The following is a 25965-nucleotide window of genomic DNA, read 5'->3' on the forward strand; positions in this document are numbered from 1 at the left end:
GACACTGATGCACGAGCGCCAGATATTATTTCAGTCGAGGCCGCAACACGTGTATTTCTATGCCGACGACACGAATGCGTTTATTAAGCTGACCAGAGGATCACGATCTGATAAAGAAGCTATTCGTCAACCGGTGAATCAGTGTTACCTTTTCCACCAGGTCACAGACCGAGATTGTATTTTCTCATTATACTTTTAGCATTTTAGTCGCTTGCTACGAAAGGATTGACCCAATGAAACGTTTTCTATATTCCACGTTTCATCGAAACGCACGCCTTATTTCCACATCCGCTCGTGGTGTAATATTGTAATAAGGACACTTCTATGACACACTAGAGATTTTATACCTGTTTCTACCAATTATAGAAACAGCGATTGCCATTTGTTTTGTTCGTTAAATAATTACTTGTAACCACAGTCATTACATTTTTTTTCTCTTTTCTTTCCCGTTATTTCATGAGTATAGGTTAGCCGAATCTGGGGGCAAGATCGCGGGCCCCCTTACCGACGGTGCATGAGGAATCCTGTATGGTATTACCTATAGGAAGTTGAGGAAAATTTATATTGGGTAGAAGAGGAGAAAAATTTTCAAAAAAACCCCCAAAACATGAGGAACATTGCCGAGGCAATAGGGGAGTTCAGGAGGACTTCTATGACACTAGAGATTTTATACCTGTTTCTACCAATTATAGAAACAGCGATTGCTATTTGTTTCGTCCGTTGAATAATTACTTGAAGCCAGTCATTACATCCTCGTGTCTTTTACTCCTCGGACGGCGGACCATGGAGAGAGACAGGCTCTCGAATGAAAGGATGGAATAAATAAAGATGCGGGATTTGAAATAAAAATTCGACGTTCGGTCTCCTTTTGTTTGCAAAGGAACGGCTATCGTGCAACTGGTTCGAGAATTTCCCGTCACTTAATTCCATCGAGCTCGGATATCATTGTCGCGTCGACGTTATGTCATGGAACGTGCCTGATTCTCGCGTGGTCGTTTCATTTTCAGCCTCTTACACTACGACGATCTTAATCAAAATTAATGAATTGCAGTAAATTCCATTGCAAAACGTCGATGGACGTCCGTTACGTCAAAAGATCCTCTCTTTCCCTCTAACCTTTCGTGATTTTCCTTATACAATTTTCCGTCCGTCCACCTACTTTTTTGTTCTTAGCTCGAAGACTCGTCATTAATCTTTCAGCGATTCATCTCTGATGAATAGTTCCTTTTCTTTTCATCATTTACAAGACATTTCAAAGTGACAAAGCAACTTACCCAGGATTTGCTACGATTTCAAGAGTCGAAGGACAGATACCTGGAGACAATTAATATCTTCTTTTATTATTTCAACAATTCGGTCGTGCGTGTCGATTAGCCAACGTTGCATGGCGCAAGATTTCGGCGTAAAATGCTGGCTCAATTTTAATTAAACGCAACGTGTCTAATTGTACAATAATTACAGAGCGAATTCATGGAAATGTGTTTCTTTGTAAAATATCCATCGTTACTTGCGACGCACCAGGTACGTCGTCTCTTCGTAAGCTTAACTGTAACATTTTCAAAAATAGTCGCCCGAAATCTATTTTGATTCGAAAGGTGAATAGTCAGAACGACGTTACGAAGTATGCTGGTTTTATCGAGCGTGTACGCGCGATTATTCATTCACCGAGAATCACGCGAGCGATCGCCTTAAATCGCTGCCTGTTTTGCATTTTAATTCCGAATGTCGGTGCACGACGTACGAGAAACGATGTTCCGTTCGAATTTCTGCGCGATCCTTACGTAATCGTCACTTTACTTGTCCTTCATGGTCGTTAAATTGTTCGCCGATCAACATCCACGTTAGACAATAATTCGTTCGACCAATTTGCAACATCTTGTTTTTTCTGACTTTGAAATAACAAGGAGCACCTGTTTCGGGCTGCAGGCTGGAATAATTTATGTTAATCGGGGATCATCGTTGGTTCAGATGGTCTGTTGATCCTTCACGGGGATCGTTAGTCATCGATTCTTCCATAAACGACGAGCAGACGTGTTAAAAATGTTAATAGGATAGGCTTCTTTCGACCATCTACAGTTTCCTTTGTTTTTCTAATGCAATTGTTGTTCGACACCTGCGTTCGAAGGTAAAGTATTTTTAATAACTTTGGTTATCCGAAATTGTCGAGTTGCGAATTAACTTTAGAATCTAAAGCAATCGTGTACGAATCTCGAAATTTATGCTGCTCCTCCTCGAAAGTGAAAGTGCAAGGTTTTTGGAAAGTTCAATTTTGTAATTCATTGAAATAAGAATTGTATGCATATTTTTATAAGGTACTGTAAATAGTGTTTAATGATTCATAAAGTGTCCAGAATTATCAAGAAATTCCCAAATTAATCAGCTTTCAATCAGCAAGTAATAGTTTCGTAATTCTTGCCTTTTGTTTCTTAATTCTTTGAACTTGTTATTAATTTCACGTCGCGTTCAGTTTACGATCTTTATCGCATTTACATGAAGAGGTCATAATGTGAAAATGTTAATCGATTTTTCATCTGCCAGACACGTAATTACACTAACAAGGCTCCTCGAAAAGAAAAACAATTTTCTACTATAACGACACGATGTCTTTTCTGGAAAAATAATCATCTCGAGCATCGATTATACAATCCTTGTTTAGTTTGACGCAAATTGTTTCGCGTTTTCCACGTTTTTATTACCATTTATTAACACTCGCGAAAGAAGCTCTTGCCTGCAGCGACGGTTTAAAGGGAGGTCTAAGTTCCGGGCTCCAGTAATTCTATTTAGAATAAATTTCAGTTTCTGAATCAAGATTATCAATCAAAGTGGCCCTCTGAAGTTTGATAGCCTCGGGGACCCTAAAAATTTTAATCCGCTCCTGCGCGTGTGTTTTTCACCGTATCTGGAATAATACTAACAATAAGAAGTGTCGCGAAATTTATTTACCGTCGAGGTAATCGCTTGAGAATACACAAGGACGTATCTCTTCAATGTCGAACAGAGGAGGCCACCGTAGGATCTCTTTGTCAGGTCCAATCTAATTAATCCTCGTTAAGTCGTTGTCAATTGTTCACGTAAACGAGAGTAAGTACGTAGACAGACGCAAACATTCGTTCACGAAATGCCCACGTGAATCTTCTTCTGCATTGAACTGCAACGAAAAGGTGGAAAATATTTTCGTTAACCTCTTCAAATTGGCGTTACTCAGGGCTGAATGAAATTCCTTACAAATTACTAATATTTCATTTCTTCCAATTCTCAAATGTAAATTTTAAGTTTTTACATTTAGATTTCTTATTTTTCAATTTTAATTTAAAATGGAGTTGAAAATTACTCCTCAACGGGTTAGACACGACGCTAGGTCACTGAAAGTGGAACACCAACGCAAGGATCGAAGTAGAAAGGACAATGTCGCGAATTCACAAAGGAAGTGGAAGAAAAGTCCTTGAAAAATCTACCTTGCCACGAGCAAGGTACATCAGAGTAATATTTAATCTGAACATTAACATTTATCTGAACACAGACACATCAAGTTTAGAATCATTGGTGAAATTAGAGAATATTTTCTAGGGTGGACCCTATTCTTGGAGATTCTGAAAATCTGAAATTTAAAAAATTTTTTAATTGCAAAATTTATTAATCATAAAATGTTAGAGCGGTGAAGGAGCTACAAGCCCATCTTGGACCCTACCTATTTACGTCAATGCTTCGAATAATAGCAGCTCGTTGATCCACATTCGAATAAGTAATAAAACTTGGAAGAATTGTAAAATTTTAACTATCAAATTTTAATTTCATCTAAAAGTGGTTAGATTAAACTCAAATAAATGGAGTTCCGCTTTATTCCCAAAGCAATAACCTCGATCAAGACACGTGGCTCACGTGTCCAAGAACGACCCTAGGTTATCCTAAAATGGCTTTATTAACTCTTAACTTTACACGTGTTTAATATGTAGTACTCCTTACCCACAATCTGTGTACGTGTTTGTGTGTGTTATTACTTCAATGTATCCTCGTTCGTCGACGACACCACTCAAAAGGATGATTCGCTAATGTGACATAACCTCCTTGATCCCTTAAATAAAAATGATGGAAGAATTAACGTTTCTCTTTTAATTCGAGAACGAAAACGCGACGAGTTCCTTTCGTCCGGTCCCGTCGAGACGTCTCATCGGTCAAAAATAACTTGCAAATTCCCAGTCAAATACGTATTATTCTTAATATGTATATACCATTTTCTTTAAGTGTACAAGAAATTCCTTACACGCGATGGAACTATTTTTTCCTTTCGTTCTTTGGGGATCAATCGAACCTACACGATTACACACACTCTTCTCATAGTTTCGTTTGTTCCTTGCTTTTTCTTTCTCCTTTGTACAAAATACTTTCGAACCACTTTCAACCATGAAAAAAAAAAAAAAAAAACAAGAAGAAGAAACGAATATCCTTGGTTCGAAATCGACCCCCCTCATCCACGCGGCTTTAACACTTTACCACGTAGAGTGTATATATCTTATAAATATTGTACATAATTATCGCGTCCGTCGCATTAACACAATTGCAACGGACGAGAGCGATGATATGATTAGAAGCATGATATGAAGGGTGTTCTTGCTTATCGCAGGTCATCGGGGGTTCGAAACGAGCCTTAAATGGTATCACAGAACTCCACTTATTCGAATGAAATTAATTGGACTTGTTCCTGGAACTATTACATATTGAGAATTCACAATTTTTTGGTACAGTTAGGTGATTAGGGTAATAGGAGCGCGATGAAATCCACTTTTATACAAAGAAATCATTTTTCGAGGGAGAAATCAATCAGTCTTGTCGCTTGACAAATAAATGGAGTTCTATTTTGTATACCTCAATTCGTCAAGCTTTGGCCAGCTTAATAAATTTCTCCTCTATGGGAAAAGCCAGGACCGGATTAAGGGGAGGTTTTAGGGAAGCTACAGCCCCGGGCCCCCTTATAAACTTTCCTTTCGTGCCCTGTTCCCTTTAATTTCATTTAGAATGAATTTTAATTTTTAAACCAAGTTTATCAACCAAAGTGAGATCCTCGGTATCCTAGAAACCTTAATCCGGTCCTGGGGAAAGCATGAGAAATTTTCTTAAATATTCATTCAATTTCCTTGAACAGCGAACAACGCCAAACACGTGATACAAAAATAGAAAACACACCCGAGAGTTTCGTGTGATTATCGCTAACCATTCGAATATCAGTTTAATATCCCCTTTCTGTTTTTTTTTTTTTTTTCTTCTTTTCTTAAAGCAACTTTTGTTTCGTACAAGACCTGCGATAAACAGGGCGCAATGAAAAAGGGATTCGAGCAGTCGCGTGTGTTAGTATACTTAAATCTTCTACTTTATAAAGACGTGAATTAATAGTAATATATAATATATATATATATATATATATATATATATTATATCGTAATTTTTAGCTTGCACACGAAACATCCGTTTATCATTCTACATATACAATTATCATCATCAGCAGTGGCATCATAATCATTCACACGTGATTCATTTAGTAGTTACCCCAAATTTGCGGATTCGTTAACGCTGTCCCTTTCTCGTCAAGGTGGATAAAGGGAGCCATCAAATTCGAGGTACGCGAAAAGGTATCATTTTCTTTTTTTTTTTCGTCGTCTCTCGTTCCTTTCCACTCTCGTGTCTTCCTCTTTTAAAAAATATCAGGAAAGCATCGAGGTGTCGAAGAAACAGCATTCGCGCCTGTGTACCCGCATCCCATATCTAAAAAAATCGTTTTCTTTATCATCGTTTCATTTTTTCTTTTTTTTTTCAAGAATTTTGCAACAGAGCAAAAGTTGAGGGACTTTATCCGAATCATCTTGATTTATAAAATGTACGCACCGCGCACAGGGTACGGGTGTCACGCTTTTGTATATATTAAAAGTAGATCTCGTTACTTTCTTCCTTATCCTTTCCATTGTTTTCCACTTTGCTTTAAATAGTTAGTACTTTTTGGCTTGGTAACTATGTAAAATCTAAATTAAATTACCTCCCGACGGGTTTAAAATCGTTAAGATACGTAAGGCTTGAATTTTCTCACCGTATAACCATGGATAGTAGAAAAATCTGAATCGGAGGGTTATAAAAATCAGAGGAATTGATTGTGCGTGAAATAAAATTAGAGAGAAAAATGAACAGTAAAGCTTCCTGTACAGTGTGCATTAATAATAGAAATTAGAAGGTAAATGCTATAACATGGATCTGGGGCATCGTTTTAAACAACGTCGACTTAAAATTACTGCAGCAGACTGTCTATCGAACGACAAATAGGTAATATACATATTTATATTATATATTTTGTATATATTATCATTAGTTATCCTTTTACTCTGCATGGCCTACAGCGCCAATGGAAGCATTTTGCTGTCACTTTGCAAATGGCATCGCGCGAACGGATATATTCGATTAAGTTACGGTTTAAAAAAATTCTCAGTTCTCTTCTTTTCATTTTTTAAGTCTGACAACTGATCGTCGGATGGGCCAGTTCGTGATTCCTTCGTTCATTCACGCCTTCCATAAACGTTTTCTTCATTTAATAAGACAACGTATAGAAAATAAAAAAAAAAAAAAAATAAAAAAATGATTGAGTAATTAGCGGCGATGAAAACTGCCTCGCCCGACGACGAGTTCACGTTATATTCATCATGTGGCAGTGTTATACGATGTAAGTAGGTACGTTTGTACGATAAGAAGATTCGTTAAGTCGATAGTCCTTGATACTTGCGAGACCGTTTGAACAGTAAACTGCTGTTAAGTCTTTAGTAGAACCATTAAATAGTACATGTTTCTTTCTTTTCTTATTTTCGTTCACAGCATTCGATACTCTTATTGCTTAAAAAATGGCACTGATTACTGAAACATTAACGAGTATCGTTTGCTGTACACCGAACTTCGTTATATCGCCGAATAAAATTACTTCGCCCTAACGACGCTGGTTCTACAGTTTCGTAAACCTAAAACCTAAAATATCCGCAATATACCCGGTCGGAGTAAGTGAATCCTTCCTCTCTACAGTTTGAATTCGTTACGAAAGGCAACGCGTGATTTGTAATCCCGTACACTCCCTAGAAAAAGTTTCCCATGAAATATAAGACGGTTGATAAAAGTACATCGTGGATGAAGATTTAAAAAAAAAAAAAAAAAAAAAAAGAAATATGAAACCGCGAGAACGAACAACACCCTCGCGGTTTAATTCCCCACAGACTTCATCTCTTAAATACGTTACACCGCGGATAAATAGCGACGAATGAGTATAATAATATGTATATTATTACAAAGTAAGTAAACATGGGCGCGATTTGGCGAACTCTCGCGAATCAATTCTTTTAGGTGTTTTTTTTTGTGTTTTTTTTTTCTGTTTTTTTGTTTTTTTTACTTACGCGATATCGATTGAATCTCGGACCAACGGAAAGCCTTACTTAAGATTGCTGTATACGTTCAGAGATCCGCCACAATTGTCGACGTTGTTACCGACGTACTGTGGTTTCTTCTGATAGTTGGTTTGGTTTTGCGCGTGTATTGGGGAGTCTCCGAGCATCGCTAGCATATATTTGCGCGTGGGCGAATGAACTGTATTTTGTTAGGGAGGTACGTATGGGGGTGGTTTTCTGTACGTCGGGGTGGGCTTCGGACGATTTTGACGATTGGTATCGCGATTCGTGGCGAACGGTGGCGGCGGTTGATACGGTTCTTCGGAATTCTCCTTCGGCAGCATCGGTACGTCCGCGCCGTCCTCGGTTTTCTGATACTCCGGAGGTGGTAGCGGTGGTTTTTCTTCCTTCAGAATGACGGGTGATTTGTTACCTGTAACATAAATATTACACAATACACGTAATAGGTTGCAGAAGCTATATTACATACCGAGTTGCATTGAACTTGTCGCAGTGAAGTTAGCCACGCATTCACTCACCGACGCGGTGTGAATGCCTTACTGAATTTGTAGCTAACTTCACTGCGACAAGTTTAATGCAACTCAATGTACAGTGGCTCGCAAAAGTATTCGCACACCGTTTAAAACAAAATATCTCATTTGAAATTGGACGGAAAGACTTAAGGTTTCACAAGAAGTTATCAAAATTAATTTACTAACGAAGATATGTGGTTTTGCTTGTATCTTAGTAAATTAATTTTTATAGCTTCTCAAAAAGCCTCAAGTCATTTGGTCCAATTTTAAATGGGGTATTCTGTTTTCAACGGTGTGCGAATACTTTTGCGTCCCACTGTATTTACAAACGCAACGTATCCTTCTTACCTGGGTCTGGTTTCTCGTCGAGCTCGTCTTGGAATATAACCGGAATTCCTTTGCTACGAAAACTCTGTCTCTCGTCGTCTTGCTCGCTGACGCTCATCTTCCCGCTACGCCTTCGTCTGTACAGCACACAAGCGATTATACCAGCCAGAATGAGCATCACGGCGATTATTATAGCCGGCAGGACGAACGTGATGAGATAGTCATCGTGGAAGGTTCCGACCGGTGTGGAATCGTCCACCGGAGGAACGTAGTTGTCAGGCGAATGCATGTCTGTTAATTCACCGAGACAGATTCCCATCGGTATCACTGTGATCTGTTTCACGGGGAATTTCGAGCCCATCACTTCTAGGACTTCGTCCGTGACGGATCGACGATCGTTGTCGCTCTTGACGAGCACCGATCGCAATCTGCTCACTTCTTCGTGCGCGCAATATGAGGTAGGCAAGGTTCTATTGTGCCAAGTAATTACTGTGCTACCGTTTGATATACTGTGCAATGAGATCGCGTTAGTGTCTCTGTCCTCGTAGAGATCGCGTAACTTTTCGATGAAGTTCCGCTTCTGAAGGGCGGAATGCGCGAACGATTCGTAAGGTATATCCAATGTCATCGAGAACTCGACCGTGTGCTGCGTGAATGGAGCGGGATGAACGACAACGACTAGGCCATCAGTAGCACTTGCACCTGTAAATATATTTCGTCTGAAATTTTTCCGTTCAAATAATTTTTATTAAGAAATCACTGATCTCAATGCGTTACCCTCTTTATCAGTGATGACCAACTGATACTCTTTGCGCCCAACGTCGCTGCGCATTGGTACTCCATAGAATTCTTGGTTCTTGCTATCGAATTGTAACCATTCATGGGGAGGAATAGGCTTGCGTTCGATGGTCAATAGATTCATCTGCATGTTGCGAGCAGAACCATCTTCCGCATCGTAGAAAGTATCCTAAAGACGATCAACGTGTCGTAAATCCTGATATAGATATTATCAAATGAAACAAGTGTACACGTACCTCTGGCACTTTAAACACAAGCAACTGACCAACGGTGGCATTGACTAGATCCACCTGGTTCCTTGGCAATGGTGGGAAGTTTGATTTAGGCTCTTGTGTGGAAACTCTTGGTGTCTCTGGACGAGTCATGTCCTCGCACTGTCCAATACCTTGATAGACTACTCGTTTCACTCTGATTTCGGGCTGAAGGACTTCCCTCAACGAAGGGCTAGGATCACCGTTCCTATCGATCAGCACCTGATCAAAATTATATAACAATAGTTAGACTATTCAGAAGAAATTGTATCTTTAATAATAATAATAATCAGGTGCATTAGGTTCGTACATGTAGTAGATCATTAATGTATTCCTTAGGACACTCGCTGCTTCTAGGTAGACTATCATTGGTCCAAGTAAAGATTGCTTGATCGTGATCAACATCGATCGATCGAACGGTAATGTGCCTGGTGTCGCTATCTCCGTATAATTCGGCTAACCTTCGAATTACCTAGGATCATTAGAATATATTAAATAGCAGAGTAACACTAATAGATCCGAAGGAAACGTAAACAACAGTAGTACCTTTAGCTCCCAGTCAACTTCCGTTGGAAACTCGGAACGCTTGTCGATCCTCAGATAAATACTGAACTCGTGATTGACACTGCGACTAAGTTTGTGTTGCTGTACATGAACATCTAGTTGATCAGTCACGTTCGATCCCTCGCTATCGGTAGCTACCAGCTCGTACATCCAGGTAGATATATCATTCTCCAACGGTCTGTTAAACGATATCAGATTAGAAAGGATATAAAAGGAAATATCGCAAAGACAACGGATCGATACTTACAATCCATAAACCTCTTGTGTGCGTTGATTGAACTGAAGCCAGTGGGTGGTCTTCAGCGGTGCACCTTGCAAATACAAACTCAGCTTCAAGTTTCTCGTGTCACCATCCTCAGGATCGCTGAATGTATTCGGTGGTATGATGTAGCTTAACGGTTTACCAGCGGTCACCGGTATCTTCTTCAATCTCCTATCGCGCGTAGGTGGGAAGTTGTGAACACCATACTCTACGTTCTCCGTAATTATGGACCATTCGGTGGTGGTTGTTGTTGTGGTGGTGGTGGTCGTTGACGGAGAGGTAGGGGTCATGATAGTGGTTGTCGTTGGAGCCATGGTGGTTGTAGTGGTAGTGGTGGTCGGTGATGTTCTCATTTCTGTTGTAATGGGTGTGCTGGTAATTGGGGCGGATGTTGTGGTTGCGAACATGGTAGTAACGTTCGGACGTATGGTAGAAAATACTAGAATGGTGGGTTGTTTCGTCGAGGGCGACTGTTCCGTTGGCTGAAGGGAAAAATAATATATTTCAATAAAAACAGAAAGTTAACGGGATACCACGCGGAATCTCATCACGACGATTGCAAAATGCATCAAGAATCGTGCGCAATATTTGCGTCTCCTCTGACAACAAGTATCGGCAGGTCCAGGATTCTTCCCTCTCTCTTCCAGCAGCAACCACCATGAACGCTATAAGCAATGCTCAACCGTCCTGACATAGCGTGCAGCGAAAATAACTAACGAGAAAAGCGTAAGACACAAGGTCCGCACGATTCTTGAAGCATGTACCGGTTATTATTATAAGAAGGCAACAGCTTTGAACTGACACAATGACCTATCACAGTTTGCGGACTATAAAGCGAAAGACTATCGCATGAACTATCATACAAATGAGAGAAGCTCGAAGCATCGAAGCATTACCTCGGCCACGGTGGCGTTAACAGTACCAACGGTGACGTCCGTTTCCGTTCGGTCGAAGATAATGTTGGTCCTGGACGTTGTTCCAGCGGTGCTAGAATGAGGAACGATTACCGAGGGAAGGGTGGTAATGAATTCTGGTATTGTGGTGGTAACGGATGACACGTTTAGAGATTCGTTCTCCGTGTATCTGGTGTTCTTCGTCGTTTCTTCGGTGATCTCCGGTTTCTCCGGTGATTCGGTCGACGGAGCGACAGTGGTCAGTGCATCGGCACTGATCGTCGTTGTATCTGCTGCTGCTGTTGTTGTCGTTGTTGTTGTGCTAGTTGTACTACTTGTGGCCGTTGACGGTGGTTGTTGGATTATTGTTGATGTTGTAGTCGGTGCTGTTGTTGTTGTTGTTGTTGTTGATGTCGAGCTAGTCGTCGCGGTGGTGGTGGTTGTAGTTGTTGATGGTGGTGGTGATGTAAGTTCAGTGGTTGTTGTCTGCGAAATCGTTAGTAAGATGCGATGTACGGGCACGAGAAACATGGTTAGTTACGTTACGAAGGTAGGCGAAGAAGATTGTGTGTACGCAAACAGTTAGAAAGAGAATCGGTCTCCAGGCTTTCGTTTTCCTTTAAGACAGATACAGCGCTTCTATACATCGATCGATAGGCCGCGTAAGCGGCACGAAAATGGCATTGTGTCGGCATCGAACACGCAAATACCCATAGCTAGACTAATAAAGTATCTGAAGCGCAACGATTCCCTTAAGCGATTGGCGTGGCGAATGAAGGACAGAAATAAGAATCTTCAACGAAAGCCGGTTATATAGCAAAACGTTCTTTCTTTTCTTCCTATTATCTGCTCATCTGTTTTATCACTTTTCTCTTGGGCAACCGCAACACACGCGGCTCCAAAATTGCTGATACTTACGTTTGACGACGTCTCCGCGGCAGTTTTGTTCTCTCCAAAGTTCTCTTCGTTTTCACCAGTGATTACATCCTTGTCTATCTGATCCGTCTAAGAAACACAACAGCCGTGACATTGAAATACACGTAAGGATCAAGTACCTTTTCATCAAAGTAACATGAAACTTACGTTCCAATCGATGGTTCCTTCACCGTGATGATGTCTACGAGGATGTACCGCCTCAACGTTTCCTCTGGCGAAGCTAGTTTCCGGCACGATGGTTGGTTGCACTTGCGAGTCCTCGCCATCCTCGCCGTACTCCTCGCCATCTTCGTACTCGTCCTCGTAATCATCGTCGTAACCATTGTAATCATCCGTATTACCATAGTTCCCTGAACCAGCCTCCCGCCGGTTTCTCAATAACAAACTAGCCTCGGTTTTCACGCGCCATAATAAAACAGGTAGCTGCATAACTTCTGCCAGAGTGCCATCCTTGGCTTGTTCCCGCAACCGTTTCACCAGGTCCGTCTGATGCTTCCACAAGTGACCGTCGCAGCCGACCTGTGCAAATTTTCATGTCGTCAAATCGTATTGATTTTTCCATTTTTTCTTTTTCAGCTATTCGATCGAGATCAGAATTAATGAAATCTCACCTGCCACTGAATCGCGGTTAGATGTTTCTCTTTGCGGTGTTTCACGTTTCCAGGCCCGCTGAGGATCACAGATGAGTCGGTGTTCGAGTTTTCCTTGCCGCTCTGCGGGTGCATCGTGAACGAGCTCTGAAATTCAAATTAACGCGAACGGATCAAGGAAACGAGCTCCCGCTTCTCTGAATAGCGTGTAGAAGGAAACGTAAGCAAGTTCCGGGGATATATCGGTGTTCCAGATTGGAACGAAGGTATTAATCACGCGGAAAATAGAGTTTCTTCTTTTCAGAGGAAAGGAAAAACAAATACCTCGTTATTCAGCGAGGTCGTAATTAAATCATCTCGACGGAGGGGATTAAATTTACGTAATCGAATCGATTATTCCGATGAAACGAGCCGTTAGACGGTGCAATTTCCTGGTGCTTCTGCTTCGAAACTTTCCATGATATTTTTAGTTGAACGTGCTTCTATTTATAGTTAAAGTTAAGATTAAGAAGCCATCGATAACTGTTAAATTGTATCCCTTGAAATAAAGTTTAGCCTTTCGTTTACTTCAACTGTTAATATAATTAATAATAAAGTAGAGAGGAGTTTAATCGAGGAAAATAGTAGAAACCGTCGAGGACTAGTGTTCTAATTTCGAGTGTGAGCAAAAGTAACGCTGAGTCGGAGAAGAAGATCTGATAAAGTTCGCCGAGCGAACGCGAGAGCTGCTCCTTTACGAGAGGGAACTTTATAACGTTAGAACGGGGCCGCTGGCATGGAATAGAAGATGCATCGCGAGCTCGACATAATACAGAAAATTTTTCATCTTTAATAGTATCCTGGACGAGGAAGAACTTCTCTACGTACCGGAGAGCATAAATTGGACGCCTTTGAGCGAGCCATTGTTCCTTTTTTCCTCTTTAACCCCCGACGCTCCAGAGAATTCTTAATTAATTTAATCGCAACGCCACGGGCAAAGCAACACGTTATTCTCCACGACGTTCATTATTTCACTTGTTGACGCGTCAGAATTTTTCATTTTATTTCTCATCGGGAACGCGGAGCACATGCTTACTTCGTCCGTTGATTTTTATTTTTTTTTAATCTGTCTTTTTCGTTTGTTTGAAAAACAAAATCAGAAATTTCATTCCTTGCATTGGGTGAAAGTACAATATGATAAAGGATTCTCTTAAAATATTCGATAAAATGATGAGTGTTTTTGATGTCGCGTCTTTAGTTAGGCCACTCTAGAATTTTGAAAAAATCGAAATTTTTTTTCTGCTTAAAAGGTGCCTTAATGTCTTAAAAATGATATGGAAAAAGATTATGGGTGGGAAAAATCTCTAAGTACTCGAATTTCGAATACTGGGGCATTTTTGAAACTGGCCGGACTCATAAATCAAACAGACCATCACCAATCGATTTGAAAATTTAACAGTATATTCAAAACTAAATTCTCTACCGAACTACGTAGGATTTTTTTCATTACGTTGCATAGTTCTTTTGTTATAAATAATTTTCTGGCGATTTTTTCTTGAAATTTTACATTTTCTCTTAAAACACACGCCATTTTTGCAAAATCCTACGTAGTTCGGTAGTTGTTCTCATATATAATTGAAAATATTTTGGTGTTTTATCCTAAGTTAAAAATTGCAAGAGCTGCTGGTCCAGTCGTTTAGCCCTACAAGAAAGAGGCGTCATCGAAGAAATGCTGCAGAGTCCATATTTTCACTTGAATCACTATACAAAAATTAATTTTTAAAGTTTATTAGTTGTAAAATAATTTGGATTTATTCCATCATTTAAAAAAAAAAAAAATTCCCAAAATGTGCCTATCTTTTCTTGCTCTAGAGTGGCCTAACCCTTTAAATGTTTCCTTATTTTTAGCAATGCAAAATGTTACAATGCCGTACCAAATGAAGTCCCAAAAACCCGGCAAGGTTATCGATGGTGTTGACTCTTATAGATGGCGAAAGGTTATCGAACTTCGTGTCCAGCAGTATGGTCAGCAGTGTTTGCTCTTCTCCTTCGTTGCAATGCGTCTGAAAATCAAACAGTCCTATTTCAATCAAACGAATAGTGTGCGAAACGCGAATTAAGGGTTGGCTGACGCACACGGTGACTATCAATTGGCATCAATCAACAGCGTCTAGCAAAGTAATTTCTTTATGAGATTTAAACGTGACACATATGTAAGTACCGCCCACTCGCCAAGAGATAGGTCGCGGTGTCAACATAAAATAATTTTTTACGTAGAATTTGGGTAATTTATCGCTTCGTCTGCCTCGATCGATTTCCAGCAGATGGAAATTCTTTAAATTGTTAAATCTTTCATATTCTTTTTCTTTTTTAATTTTTCGTTGCAGCCAGAAATGGTTTCACGAATCAGTCAGCCAGTTTCATCACAGTTGACGGAATGGTTTATCGCTAAATTCGCATGGCTAACCGAACCCGTTAATGAAGTGGTAAATCAATTAATTCATTAATTAATTTAATCGCGGGGTTTCTACCTGCGACACAATGCTCGAGTTGATCATTCGAATCGAATCGAGCCGATTTTCGGAAGGCTTGATAATTAATTAATCCACGCTCGTTAAATTGTTTCATGAAATTACAATCTCGTTTATCTTCTGCCACAACCAACGACAGGTTAATCGGTCACGTTACACTTAATGGACGTCAATTTTTCAGCTATTTAAATCAGCAACTTTCACCTGAAACAGTGGACTTGTCATTGAATAAAAATATAACAGTTTGCATTCTATTTGATGGAAAAGTATGAAAATTCGCCAACAGGTTACAACAAATCCCAACGATTAATCGTCGAGAAGGTAGACTTTGTTGAAAGTAACCTGTTGTTCGGGCCAGGAAATCCTTGAACCAGTGCCAACGGAGTGTTTCCATAGTTAACGATAAGTTTGGCAACGGAAACCGAGCCAGGTATATGTACAAGGAGCTCTCTCACCTTTCCATCTCTATGCTTCAATTCCTCGTGTTTCTCAGGAACCACTTGCACGATGAACAGGTCCTTCGCGGTGTCACCGTGTTTTCCGATCGCCTTCACGCTCAAGTGATGGCTACCCGCATCCTTCTTCGATGGGACACCCATCAGTGTCGAGGCCGCGTCGTCCCAGTACAACCACCGTGGCAGCTCGTTTCCATTCGCGTCGAATACCTGTTGTTCAAAAACATTTCAATCTTTATACGATAGTAGATCCACTATCATGAATCTTTGAAAATTTTATTTAAATAATATTGATTAACCCTTTAAGGGGCTATACCAGTGTAACACTTTTGAAAAATCGATTTTTTTTCTGCATATTTTGAAAGTCTATAGTTTCTAGGATATCATATTAAAATTTTAAGGTCGAATCTCAAATAGTTTAGGAATGGCAGCGTTCTAAAGAGCAACTGCTGGCATGTCAGAAACGGTATTTATCAAATTTGCTGTAGCTCTAACTCGAATACAAATTATTGCATCGACTCGAAACTTTTTTCAGCCTATTCAGTACATGTTTTATCATACCATGAACTAGGATCTTTTTGATTGGATGAAAAATGTCAATTTGGCATTATAAAAACTATTATTTTCTTAGGCTACATTCCAAACTTTTCTTCAAAACTTCGCCATTTTGTCAGATTTTGATATTTTTCAATAATCCTAGTTTATGGTACGGAGAATACCTTCTAGTTTAACAGCGTTTTTATTATTTTTCATTTTAAGCACTTAAGCGACGGCAATCGCTTCAGCAGTGGAGCAACTTTTTTTTTGGAGTCCTGGGAGATAGCGCATAAGTCGCTTGTTTTTTATTATTTTTGTACCAAAAAATTATTATAGATATATGATTTGTAACTAAATACATCCCTGAAATTTAAAAACATTGGATGTAATATTTCTTTAAAAAAAAATTCCCGAAAATCACCTAATTTTAGAGCGGTCACACTGGTATAGCCCCTTAAGTGAGTTATTGCGGTTGATGTGTATACTCGTGTAAAATAAAAAATTACTATTGATTATAAAAATTTCACATTTCAATAAGAAGTAAGAAAAATGTCATTTGGTGGTATTTTTCCTTTATATTACCAATAAAACTGCTATGTATTTTATACAACAAAGTTTGATTATTCTCTTTCTTGTATTAAATATTCCCCGTATAATGCATTACTTTTTATAATTGAGTTATAATTATAATTATAACTTTTTATAATTATAATTTTATAATTAAGTTAATTATTTTTCCCAATGCATCTGATATTCTTCGAATTGTTTTTCTCGTTAATTTTCCTTGTTTATGAATTTTATTACTTTTTGACAATTTTTAAGTTTTCAATAACAACAACCATTTCAACCATGAATTGCTAATTTTTTATCGAATAAAAATGTAATCATTCCCCGTTTTACTTTACTTTCTTCGTAAAATCTATAACAGAAACATTTGCTCTGCGTTCGTCGTGTATACTCGTCATTACTTGATTTTAATTCTACACTCTGTTGGGAATTTTTAAAACTATTTTTAAGGACTGAAATATTAGATACAGTAATTAAAAACCTATTCGATTCTCGGCCATCCGGAAATTAGAATCGCAAAGTTAGCCAATACAAATACAGCGACGAATAACATTTTTGATCGTTAATTAACCGTGAATAAACGCAAAGACCGCGATGACTAATACCGACGGTCGTGATGGCCGAAATACAGTTGTAGAAACGAAAACGGAGCATACCGATTATTTATATCTCTCGCGCCAAAAACGATAAGCGTAATGTATCGCTATCGCGAGCGTGGCCTGGAATGTCAAATACGATTACGTAACGGGAAATTGCAGCCGCCATATAGAAATGAAAAATTGAGTCTCCGGATGGGGGGGGGGGGGGGATTGTTTAAAGCTTTGAAGACCAAACGAACGCTTTTAACGGCTTCGTGGATTTTTAACGCGACTGCGGTTTCAACAAAGTAACACTTCCCTTTAGCGATCTCACTTTCGCACGTTTCTAAAATCAGAAAACCTCGTCAGCAAATATGTAATCTTTATTTTCGTCGATCGTACCACTGGTTTTTTTATATTCAACGAATCACCGATATATTTTTATCGATCAGAGTTACTGCGATTACACGCGGATCTTTGAATTTTTATTACCCATCGCGCAGATGATTTACAGAAGAATTGTTTGAAAATTCGTTTAACGTTTCATCTAGCCGGCCTAATTTTTTTTTTACGTGCCTCATTATTCAACGTGTAACAGGATCGAAATGGTTTTTACACGGCTTTACAATGGTTTATAGAGAGCTCGAGCTTTTTTTTTTGAAGCTTCGTTAAACATCCCAGGTTCAGGCTCGTAAAACTGCAACCAGCTAGAAGACTGGAATGAAGTTTCTTGGAAGAGAATCTGCCGGCCATATGTGCTTCCGATTTGTGAAAACAATGCTACAAGCTGGACCCTCGAGAGTGAAAATAAAGAACGGTCGAAACTACGAACGTAATATTATCCTTCTCCCGTCAGAAATCTACTAAAGATGAAGAAAGAAAAGAAAAAAATCACGGTTCTCGTTTTGGTTGAAGAAAAATAAAATTATCCCGTCTCGCTGGAAAATCTCGTAGTCCCGATGCCAACAAGATCTATCGCGCCTAAATGAAAATAAAATTCGTTTGCCGGAGGCCGAGGCTCTGGGAAGAAACAAGAAGGCGGTTCCGTTGAACGAGGAAATAAATCCAAGAGCAGAGTCGAGTATACAGGGATCGGCGGAAGATCGTTGGACGGTCGCCAACAAGGATGAGGAGTAAATTGGTGGATGAGAAAAATAAAGAAAAGAAAGGAAGTGTAGGCGTTTAAGTGGAGGGGGGGACGAGGGTTCCGTCTCCCAGGACGCCTTTAGTTCGGGCCGGAGACCGCTAGGTGGCGGCGAGATGATCGGTGATCAGTGTTCTCGGTAGCGGTCGCATGCAGTTCGAATACAGAGGTGCCCAGTTAGGCGTCCACATTTTTGCCCACATAAGAGTTCGTGGTTGACCTTTACCAAAAGGTGGGACGCAAATCCGGATGTGTCACATGTCATTGGAAAGCCCTTGACGAAAGGAACACAATGGTGTGGGTGGGAGGTCTTAAATATGAGACCTTGACCCGCTAGAGGTCAAAAACTAAAATGCCTCAAAACATATAAATTCATTAACTTTTTTTTTTCTTATTTAACGAGGAGAAATCTTCGAAAAAGACACCCTAACTTAACCTAACCTAACCTAAATATGGCGGTGACGGCGCTGTATCTGCGGTGGTTTGTACGTTACACAGCAACATTCGCGTTTTTATCATAATCCAGCGTCAGGAGCGGGTCTATCTGGACGAAAACCTCTCCCACAACAAAATTAACGTAATTTTAGTTTTTAATCTCTAGCGGGTCAGGGTCTGATATTTATGACCTCCCACCCACACCATTGTGTTCCTCTCGTCAAGGGCTTTCCAATGATATATGACCCATCCGGATTTGCGTCCCACCTTTTGGTAAAGTCCAACCGAGTCCGTCGCTATCCTCACCAGTTCTTGGAAACAGAACCTTGGAATGACAAATGCCGCATTCGCATGAATAAGAATATCGGTATTCTACTCGCACTCATCTCCTCTCCTTTCTTCAGTTGAATTCGCAGAAGTCACCTCCCCACTGTGGACGCTTAAGTGGACACCTCTGTATATGTATAGAAGTTCCGAATTGCGGTATGATAGGTGTCTGGGGCAGGGGGTCTACAAAGGTGCCGTTCGGGGCCTTGCAGCCAGCCCCAGCGGTTTTATGTGCCAACCCCCGCTCCTCGTGGCGTGGTCTAATAGCGCAATCGCGTCCTTTAACACCGCCGGTATAAGTGAACATTTGGGAACGGTAGAGCGGTAGAGTGGTAGTTGCCTAACTCACTCAGGTTAGTTTGTTAAAGTAAAATGAGTCAGGTGTTGGGCCTTCCGTACCCGCTGATGATCTACCCGGCGCCACTTGGTTGGGAGGTGGATCTAATAGCGCAATCGCGTCCTTTAACACCGTCGGTATAAGTGAACATTTGGGAACGGTAGAGCGGTAGAGTGGTAGTTGCCTAACTCACTCAGGTTAGTTTGTTAAAGTAAAATGAGTCAGGTGTTGGGCCTTCCGTACCCGCTGATGATCTACCCGGCGCCACTTGGTTGGGAGGTGGATCTAATAGCGCAATCGCGTCCTTTAACACCGCCGGTATAAGTGAACATTTGGGAACGGTAGAGCGGGTAGAGTGGTAGTTGCCTAACTCACTCAGGTTAGTTTGTTAAAGTAAAATGAGTCAGGTGTTGGGCCTTCCGTACCCGCTGATGATCTACCCGGCGCCACTTGGTTGGGAGGTGGATCTAATAGCGCAATCGCGTCCTTTAACACCGTCGGTATAAGTGAACATTTGGGAACGGTAGAGCGGGTAGAGTGGTAGTTGCCTAACTCACTCAGGTTAGTTTGTTAAAGTAAAATGAGTCAGGTGTTGGGCCTTCCGTACCCGCTGATGATCTACCCGGCGCCACTTGGTTGGGAGGTGGATCTAATAGCGCAATCGCGTCCTTTAACACCGTCGGTATAAGTGAACATTTGGGAACGGTAGAGCGGTAGAGTGGTAGTTGCCTAACTCACTCAGGTTAGTTTGTTAAAGTAAAATGAGTCAGGTGTTGGGCCTTCCGTACCCGCTGATGATCTACCCGGCGCCACTTGGTTGGGAGGTGGATCTAATAGCGCAATCGCGTCCTTTAACACCGCCGGTATAAGTGAACATTTGGGAACGGTAGAGCGGGTAGAGTGGTAGTTGCCTAACTCACTCAGGTTAGTTTGTTAAAGTAAAATGAGTCAGGTGTTGGGCCTTCCGTACCCGCTGATGATCTACCCGGCGCCACTTGGTTGGGAGGTGGATCTAATAGCGCAATCGCGTCCTTTAACACCGTCGGTATAAGTGAACATTTGGGAACGGTAGAGCGGGTAGAGTGGTAGTTGCCTAACTCACTCAGGTTAGTTTGTTAAAGTAAAATGAGTCAGGTGTTGGGCCTTCCGTACCCGCTGATGATCTACCCGGTGCCACTTGGTTGGGAGGTGGATCTAATAGCGCAATCGCGTCCTTTAACACCGTCGGTATAAATGAACATTTGGGAACGGTAGAGCGGGTTATAAGCCCCACAAGACTCCTTTAAACACTGATCTGTTTGGGACAGGGATCGTCTGTTGTCAGTCCGACTGGGGACGAGTCTGTCAGACGATCCCGAGACAAAAACGCCTTTTTTCTCCCCTCTCCTACAGAAGAAATCATGGTTTCTCTCACCTCGTAATAATCCACGGTACCGGTGAACGCTTGCCTCGGGATCCTTAGCTTGAGTACGTGGCCAACGGGCACGATGACATCGGGCACGCCCCATAACCTCTCGACCTGGTGCCTCTTCGAGTCGTATGGTCGTTTCTGTTCGTGCCAGCTAGTTCGTAGCTCCTCGTAACGGCGGCTGATCACGGTCGCAGGACTGCTGTTCTCTTCGCCGACATCGTCGAACACCAGGTCGTCCTCCTGCAGGCTCAACCCGAGCACCGCTGGCAGGAGCAGGAAGTACGCGAGGACGCAAGGATTCTTCATGTTTCAGGGGGTGGTTCCTTCGGCCGCTGCTATCATATCATGCTGACGTGGCTAGAAAAATAGAACGTTCAATGAACAGTTGCGTATCGGAGAATAAAAATAGTTATGATAACAAGGAGCGGTCTCCGCTATGATACAAGGAATTCACGTGGCATCACGGTGACGGTGCGTAGCATGTATGATTACTCATTAAATCTAGCGTCACGCGTGGTTAGATCATAACGAGACACGTGTGTGTTGAACGCACGGTGCACGTTGTCAAAAATAATCGCTCGTCGAATCGTGACCAGAGTAATAAGAATTTTCAAAAGCTGCAGGTATTTGATTGGAAATTCTCCGTTCGTTCAGCCAGTTTTATTAGTTAATTGAGACCGAATTCAGCCGATTCGTGAGTCACCGTTCTCCGTCAATCGATCGTGTTTACGGTTTATTGCGGGAACAATGGAACGTTTTCGTAGAGAGCCGAGTCGAATGCATCCAGTTGTCGGTCAATGATAGCCAATAAAAGCATTCATTGCATTTTTATTCGATCTTTCGTTCCTCGCCCCGTGCAGTTAATTGGCGAAGACCGAAAAGCCGATATAAGTTGAACAACTAAACGCTTCGATGGGGAACCAAACATCCGATTGTCATTCTTTTCTCGTCTTCAATTCAATCACGCGGCGTAAATACTTATCAATTAATAATATCATTATTCAGCAAGTGCCAAGTATTTGTAGAATAAAATATGTGAAGTGCTTGTAATACAAAGTTGACTCATCGAGAGTGCATAACTGCATCCACGTATCAAGAAATAATTAATTTTCTTTTCACCCGTCTATGTTGAATGATTGAATGATAAAATTTGGACGTTCAGCCATCACAGTTTCTCAATTTCTCATTACGTTCATAGTTAAAATATTTTCATGAAACGTTATGTACAATGCAGAGGATATATTCACAGATGAAATATGATAATTCGTGAAATGCGTAGGTATGATTGCGACACGTTGTAGTCTGTCAACACGATACCATGACCCATTTGCGAATCCACCTCTGACCCTCGCCACTTTACGACAAACGCGATACGACGATTCACGGTGCTTCGTAACAATGCACGGTATTGTGACACAGAAATGACCCCTGAGGACTTTTAAGATAAAGATTCTATTGTAATCCTTTCTGGTACTCGTGCGTATCTTGAGACACCGATGACCCATTTGAAATTCAACCCTCGGACGGCGGACCATGGAGAGAGGCCCAATTTTAATCTCTCCACACAGATTCCGCTGTTAATCCATCAGTCCCGGGATTTTTGGGATAATATTTATTATATTACGTCTAAAATTAAATCTTTACTTTCGTCGGTGATCATTTTTCTTAGGCGACAGAAGTGTGGGAGGAGGGTTCATTTCAACGATAGGGAAGAATTTAACGAGGCGTCGAACTGGCGAGGCTATACGTGAACAATAATTTATATGTCTTTAGTGGTGCGCTAGAATTCCGATTAAGGGACAGAGGCTCGATGATACGACCGATATAAATCGAGTTACTCGTTAATCGAAAGGAGGGCGACGCGATTTACTAGCCATTTCTAGGAATCGTTGAAGACGACTGGATGTCGTAGGTGGAGGCAATCGAGTTTACCTTCGTCTCTGACTTGTTTTATTTACCATAATCTCGTTTGACCATAGACGGTCATTAATTATCAGATTATAAACTTAGAAAATTAGAAAAATTAGAAAATTGGAAACTTAAAAAATTAAATCTTAGATGCTTTGAGTCACTTATCGCCCAAAATTTGCAACAAGTATGAAAATAACGTACAAGTATGTACTACTTGAATCGTCCACCTCTCGAATACATTTCAAAGGCCTGTAATAGTTCATTGATGAGATATTATCGAGACTCATTCTGCTCGAGCCGCAAAAGTGGAGGTTCTTACTGGCTGATAGTTGAACGGAAGAACGTTGCACGAGGTTCGCACCATTGTTAACGGGTTGCTTATTCCAGAACGCGATTCGCTTTGATTCACTGGCGACAAGAACATCCTAACTAAGAGCCACGATGCCATTCAAAGCGCTATTGTTTTCTCTCAAAGGTTATGTGGATTGATCGAACAACTCGACTTTGCTTACCGTATAAGCGTTGGCCAACGAGTTTCAAACGAGTCATACAAAATGAGTACAGCTCCTGGGAAAACCTTTCTATTTTCATTCTTACCTCGTATTAAAAGAATCAACCTTTGAATGACAGACAGCTCAGACAGAAATAATTCGAATTGAATTTTCATCTCCCTCCTTCTTCAAATATAAATTCTATTCGTAATTTGATGGTAGAAATGAAAGGAAATTTACATTACAAAAGGTAAAAGATCGTCAAAGTGTCAAATATTATTATGAGAGAAAAAAAAATTTCAAAGAATTTTATTAATTAGCTTTACTTTCCTCGAGTTTTTCTGTAAAATGAAAACGCTGAATTTAATTAAAGTGTAGGTGTACACAGACAGTGAAACCTAGGTCAAAAGCAAACGCAATAAGCAAAAAGGTACTTCTACAAACCTGGTATACTTTTCAATTACACAAAAAGGGCACTTGCGTTCACTTGAAAGTCCAAAAACACGATTCAGAGCTGAACTTTGCAAAGAATCAACTTATCCTTAACCAATTCCTTTCACAATAAGTACGGCGCATTTACACACTGATTAATTAAGAGAGGATAGTAATTCTGATGAAAATTCATAGGTTAGATATGGATTATATTAAAAAGAAAAGAAGGGTTCTGGCTGGGAAAAATACAAAGGATCGATCGAAGGTAACACGTGTTGCTTTGGTTGCGGCATCGAACGAGACGCGTGTTTGAAATACACCAAGCATTATACATAACGTTTTCCGATTGGCGGCGCCCTTCGGTCTACCAGACATCTAATTCTTCGCTCGATTCTGCACGCGTGCACCTGTACTACATTTGTGAGGTAAATACCGTTTCTCTTGTTTGTGAAACACCGCTCCATCACTTACCTCACATGCGAGCTGTGCGAAGCAATTGATTGAGAATAGAAATGGTTATTCTTCTCGCCGCGATGTTTTAAAAAGGTTTAAAAGATTCGACGCTCGCAAACAGACTGACGGATTTGCTCAACCAATCGACCGTTTTAATGACCGAGGAAAACTCGAGTCAGCCTATTTTCGGTTTTCACAATGGGATTACGTGACTAATCAGGGGCTAAGTCTAAAGGTGTGCAAAGATTTTTCAACCCGAGCCACGTCAACGACTTACGAGATTTCATTTCATGCTATTTGGTGAATAATGTAGAAACAAAAGAAAATTCGAGTTTCATTTTGAGAAACGTAAAGTTAATTTTCTGTAGAACAATATAGGGGGAAGTTGCCGAAATCGTACCATTTAAGATATTATGCATAATATGAAGCTCTGGTATGTCTGTTTGAGGATTTAGCTGAGCAATTTTATAAAATATCATTTAAATAACCTGTGGACAACGTTAACTGCATTTTGAAAACAGTTGTTATGTCACATGGATTAGTAAAAATATGATACAAAGGTACGATTTTGGCAACCGGTATCCTAAATCGTACTGATTGGTTTCCAATATCCTATCTCTGAGTTATAAATAATAAATTGATTTTATTTAACATTGAGGACAATAATAACATTTTGTGCTTTTGATACGCCTGCACAGGCCTCATGTACCCTTAAACATTGTATTATATTTTCAATGTTGAACTTCTTCATACAAACTGCAGAACCACTTCTCTTCATTAAGCGATACAGAAATATTTGCAGATGCACTAGTTGAAGACGTGTGTTTTATTATAGCCTTATTCATGTTATTTGCACTTCACTGTCCGTACTTTCTTTTTGACATAACTGTAACCTAAAAAAATATCTAAAATATTGATCAATTGTTTAACTTGTACTGGTACGATTTGGGAAACTACGCCGCAGTACCTTTTATAATTTTATTTTATTTAATATATAAGTAAGTTTTAACATGATTTGAAAATTGGCGCGTGCACATAAAAACGTAGGCTTATATTTGTGCAAAAATAAATATCATTAAATTATTTTTAAAAGAGACAGCGCAAGCGCAACGTGATTAAAATTTTACATTAGGCTGACCTGCTTTTTCAAATTTGTTAGAACAGCTACTGTAATTGATTTTGATACATTATTTAAGGTTTTATAGGAATATATATGTCTTAGCTTATAAAAGATGTTGCTAGCTGGTGCCGCCATTCAACATTAAGCAAAATTTGAATGTGATACGATTTAGGAGACTAGTACGATATCGGTAACGCCCCCTTTGCATTTGAAATTTCGCGGTTGGCCCGACATATGCAGGGAGCGTTCCGGCTTAATAGCACTAATCATCACTCTATCACTAAATTTTGCCCTACAGGGCACCGGCGGCGCTTTTTGGGGGCTTTTCTGCCCCCTTGTTGCCTAACGAACCCTATCGTCCACGCGCCTATGGGGATGGGGGTTGGCAGCACTGCCAACCCCAAACCCCGCGCATTTTTTGAATTTTTGCTTTGTCTTACATTTTCCGTACTTTTAATTCCGTGAGTTTATCACTCCATATACTACTTTTTACTTTTGTGTGTGTGTATGTGTGCGTGTGTGTGTATCGTTGCCAACAGCACACGGTAACCCATCTATTGGCGAAACCGTGCCCACTTAGCTTGACTTCGGTGATCTTACGGGTACGGTATGGCCTAAGTGGCTAAGGCCGTTTCGGCTTAATAGCAATTGCGCACCGTTATACTTTTTCTCTTTTGTTTTATTCCGTTAACTTTTA

General features: G+C 40.4%; 1 protein-coding gene across 3 annotated transcripts in view; it reads right to left on the bottom strand.

The window, feature by feature from the left end:
- Positions 1-5235: 5235 nt before the first annotated feature.
- The window catches only part of LOC117602768 (uncharacterized), an 86153-nt gene continuing 65423 nt past the window's right edge, over positions 5236-25965 (bottom strand). For 2 of the 3 annotated variants that reach the window (XM_034321186.2, XM_034321184.2), the window contains 14 exons: positions 20865-21218; positions 15526-15735; positions 14474-14602; positions 12582-12707; positions 12118-12489; positions 11953-12039; positions 11038-11520; positions 10127-10623; positions 9862-10057; positions 9626-9787; positions 9301-9537; positions 9044-9233; positions 8288-8968; positions 5236-7839 (listed from right to left, as the gene is read on the bottom strand). In XM_034321186.2, the coding sequence (XP_034177077.2) occupies positions 7616-7839; positions 8288-8968; positions 9044-9233; positions 9301-9537; positions 9626-9787; positions 9862-10057; positions 10127-10623; positions 11038-11520; positions 11953-12039; positions 12118-12489; positions 12582-12707; positions 14474-14602; positions 15526-15735; positions 20865-21167 (3897 nt within the window). In that variant the 5' untranslated portion in view covers positions 21168-21218 and the 3' untranslated portion in view covers positions 5236-7615. The remainder of the gene's footprint in view (positions 7840-8287; positions 8969-9043; positions 9234-9300; positions 9538-9625; positions 9788-9861; positions 10058-10126; positions 10624-11037; positions 11521-11952; positions 12040-12117; positions 12490-12581; positions 12708-14473; positions 14603-15525; positions 15736-20864; positions 21219-25965) is intronic. The other variant, XM_034321187.2, reaches the window with a different exon arrangement.

Source organism: Osmia lignaria, chromosome 12 (assembly GCF_051020975.1).
Source record: "Osmia lignaria lignaria isolate PbOS001 chromosome 12, iyOsmLign1, whole genome shotgun sequence".
Lineage (NCBI taxonomy): Eukaryota > Metazoa > Arthropoda > Insecta > Hymenoptera > Megachilidae > Osmia > Osmia lignaria.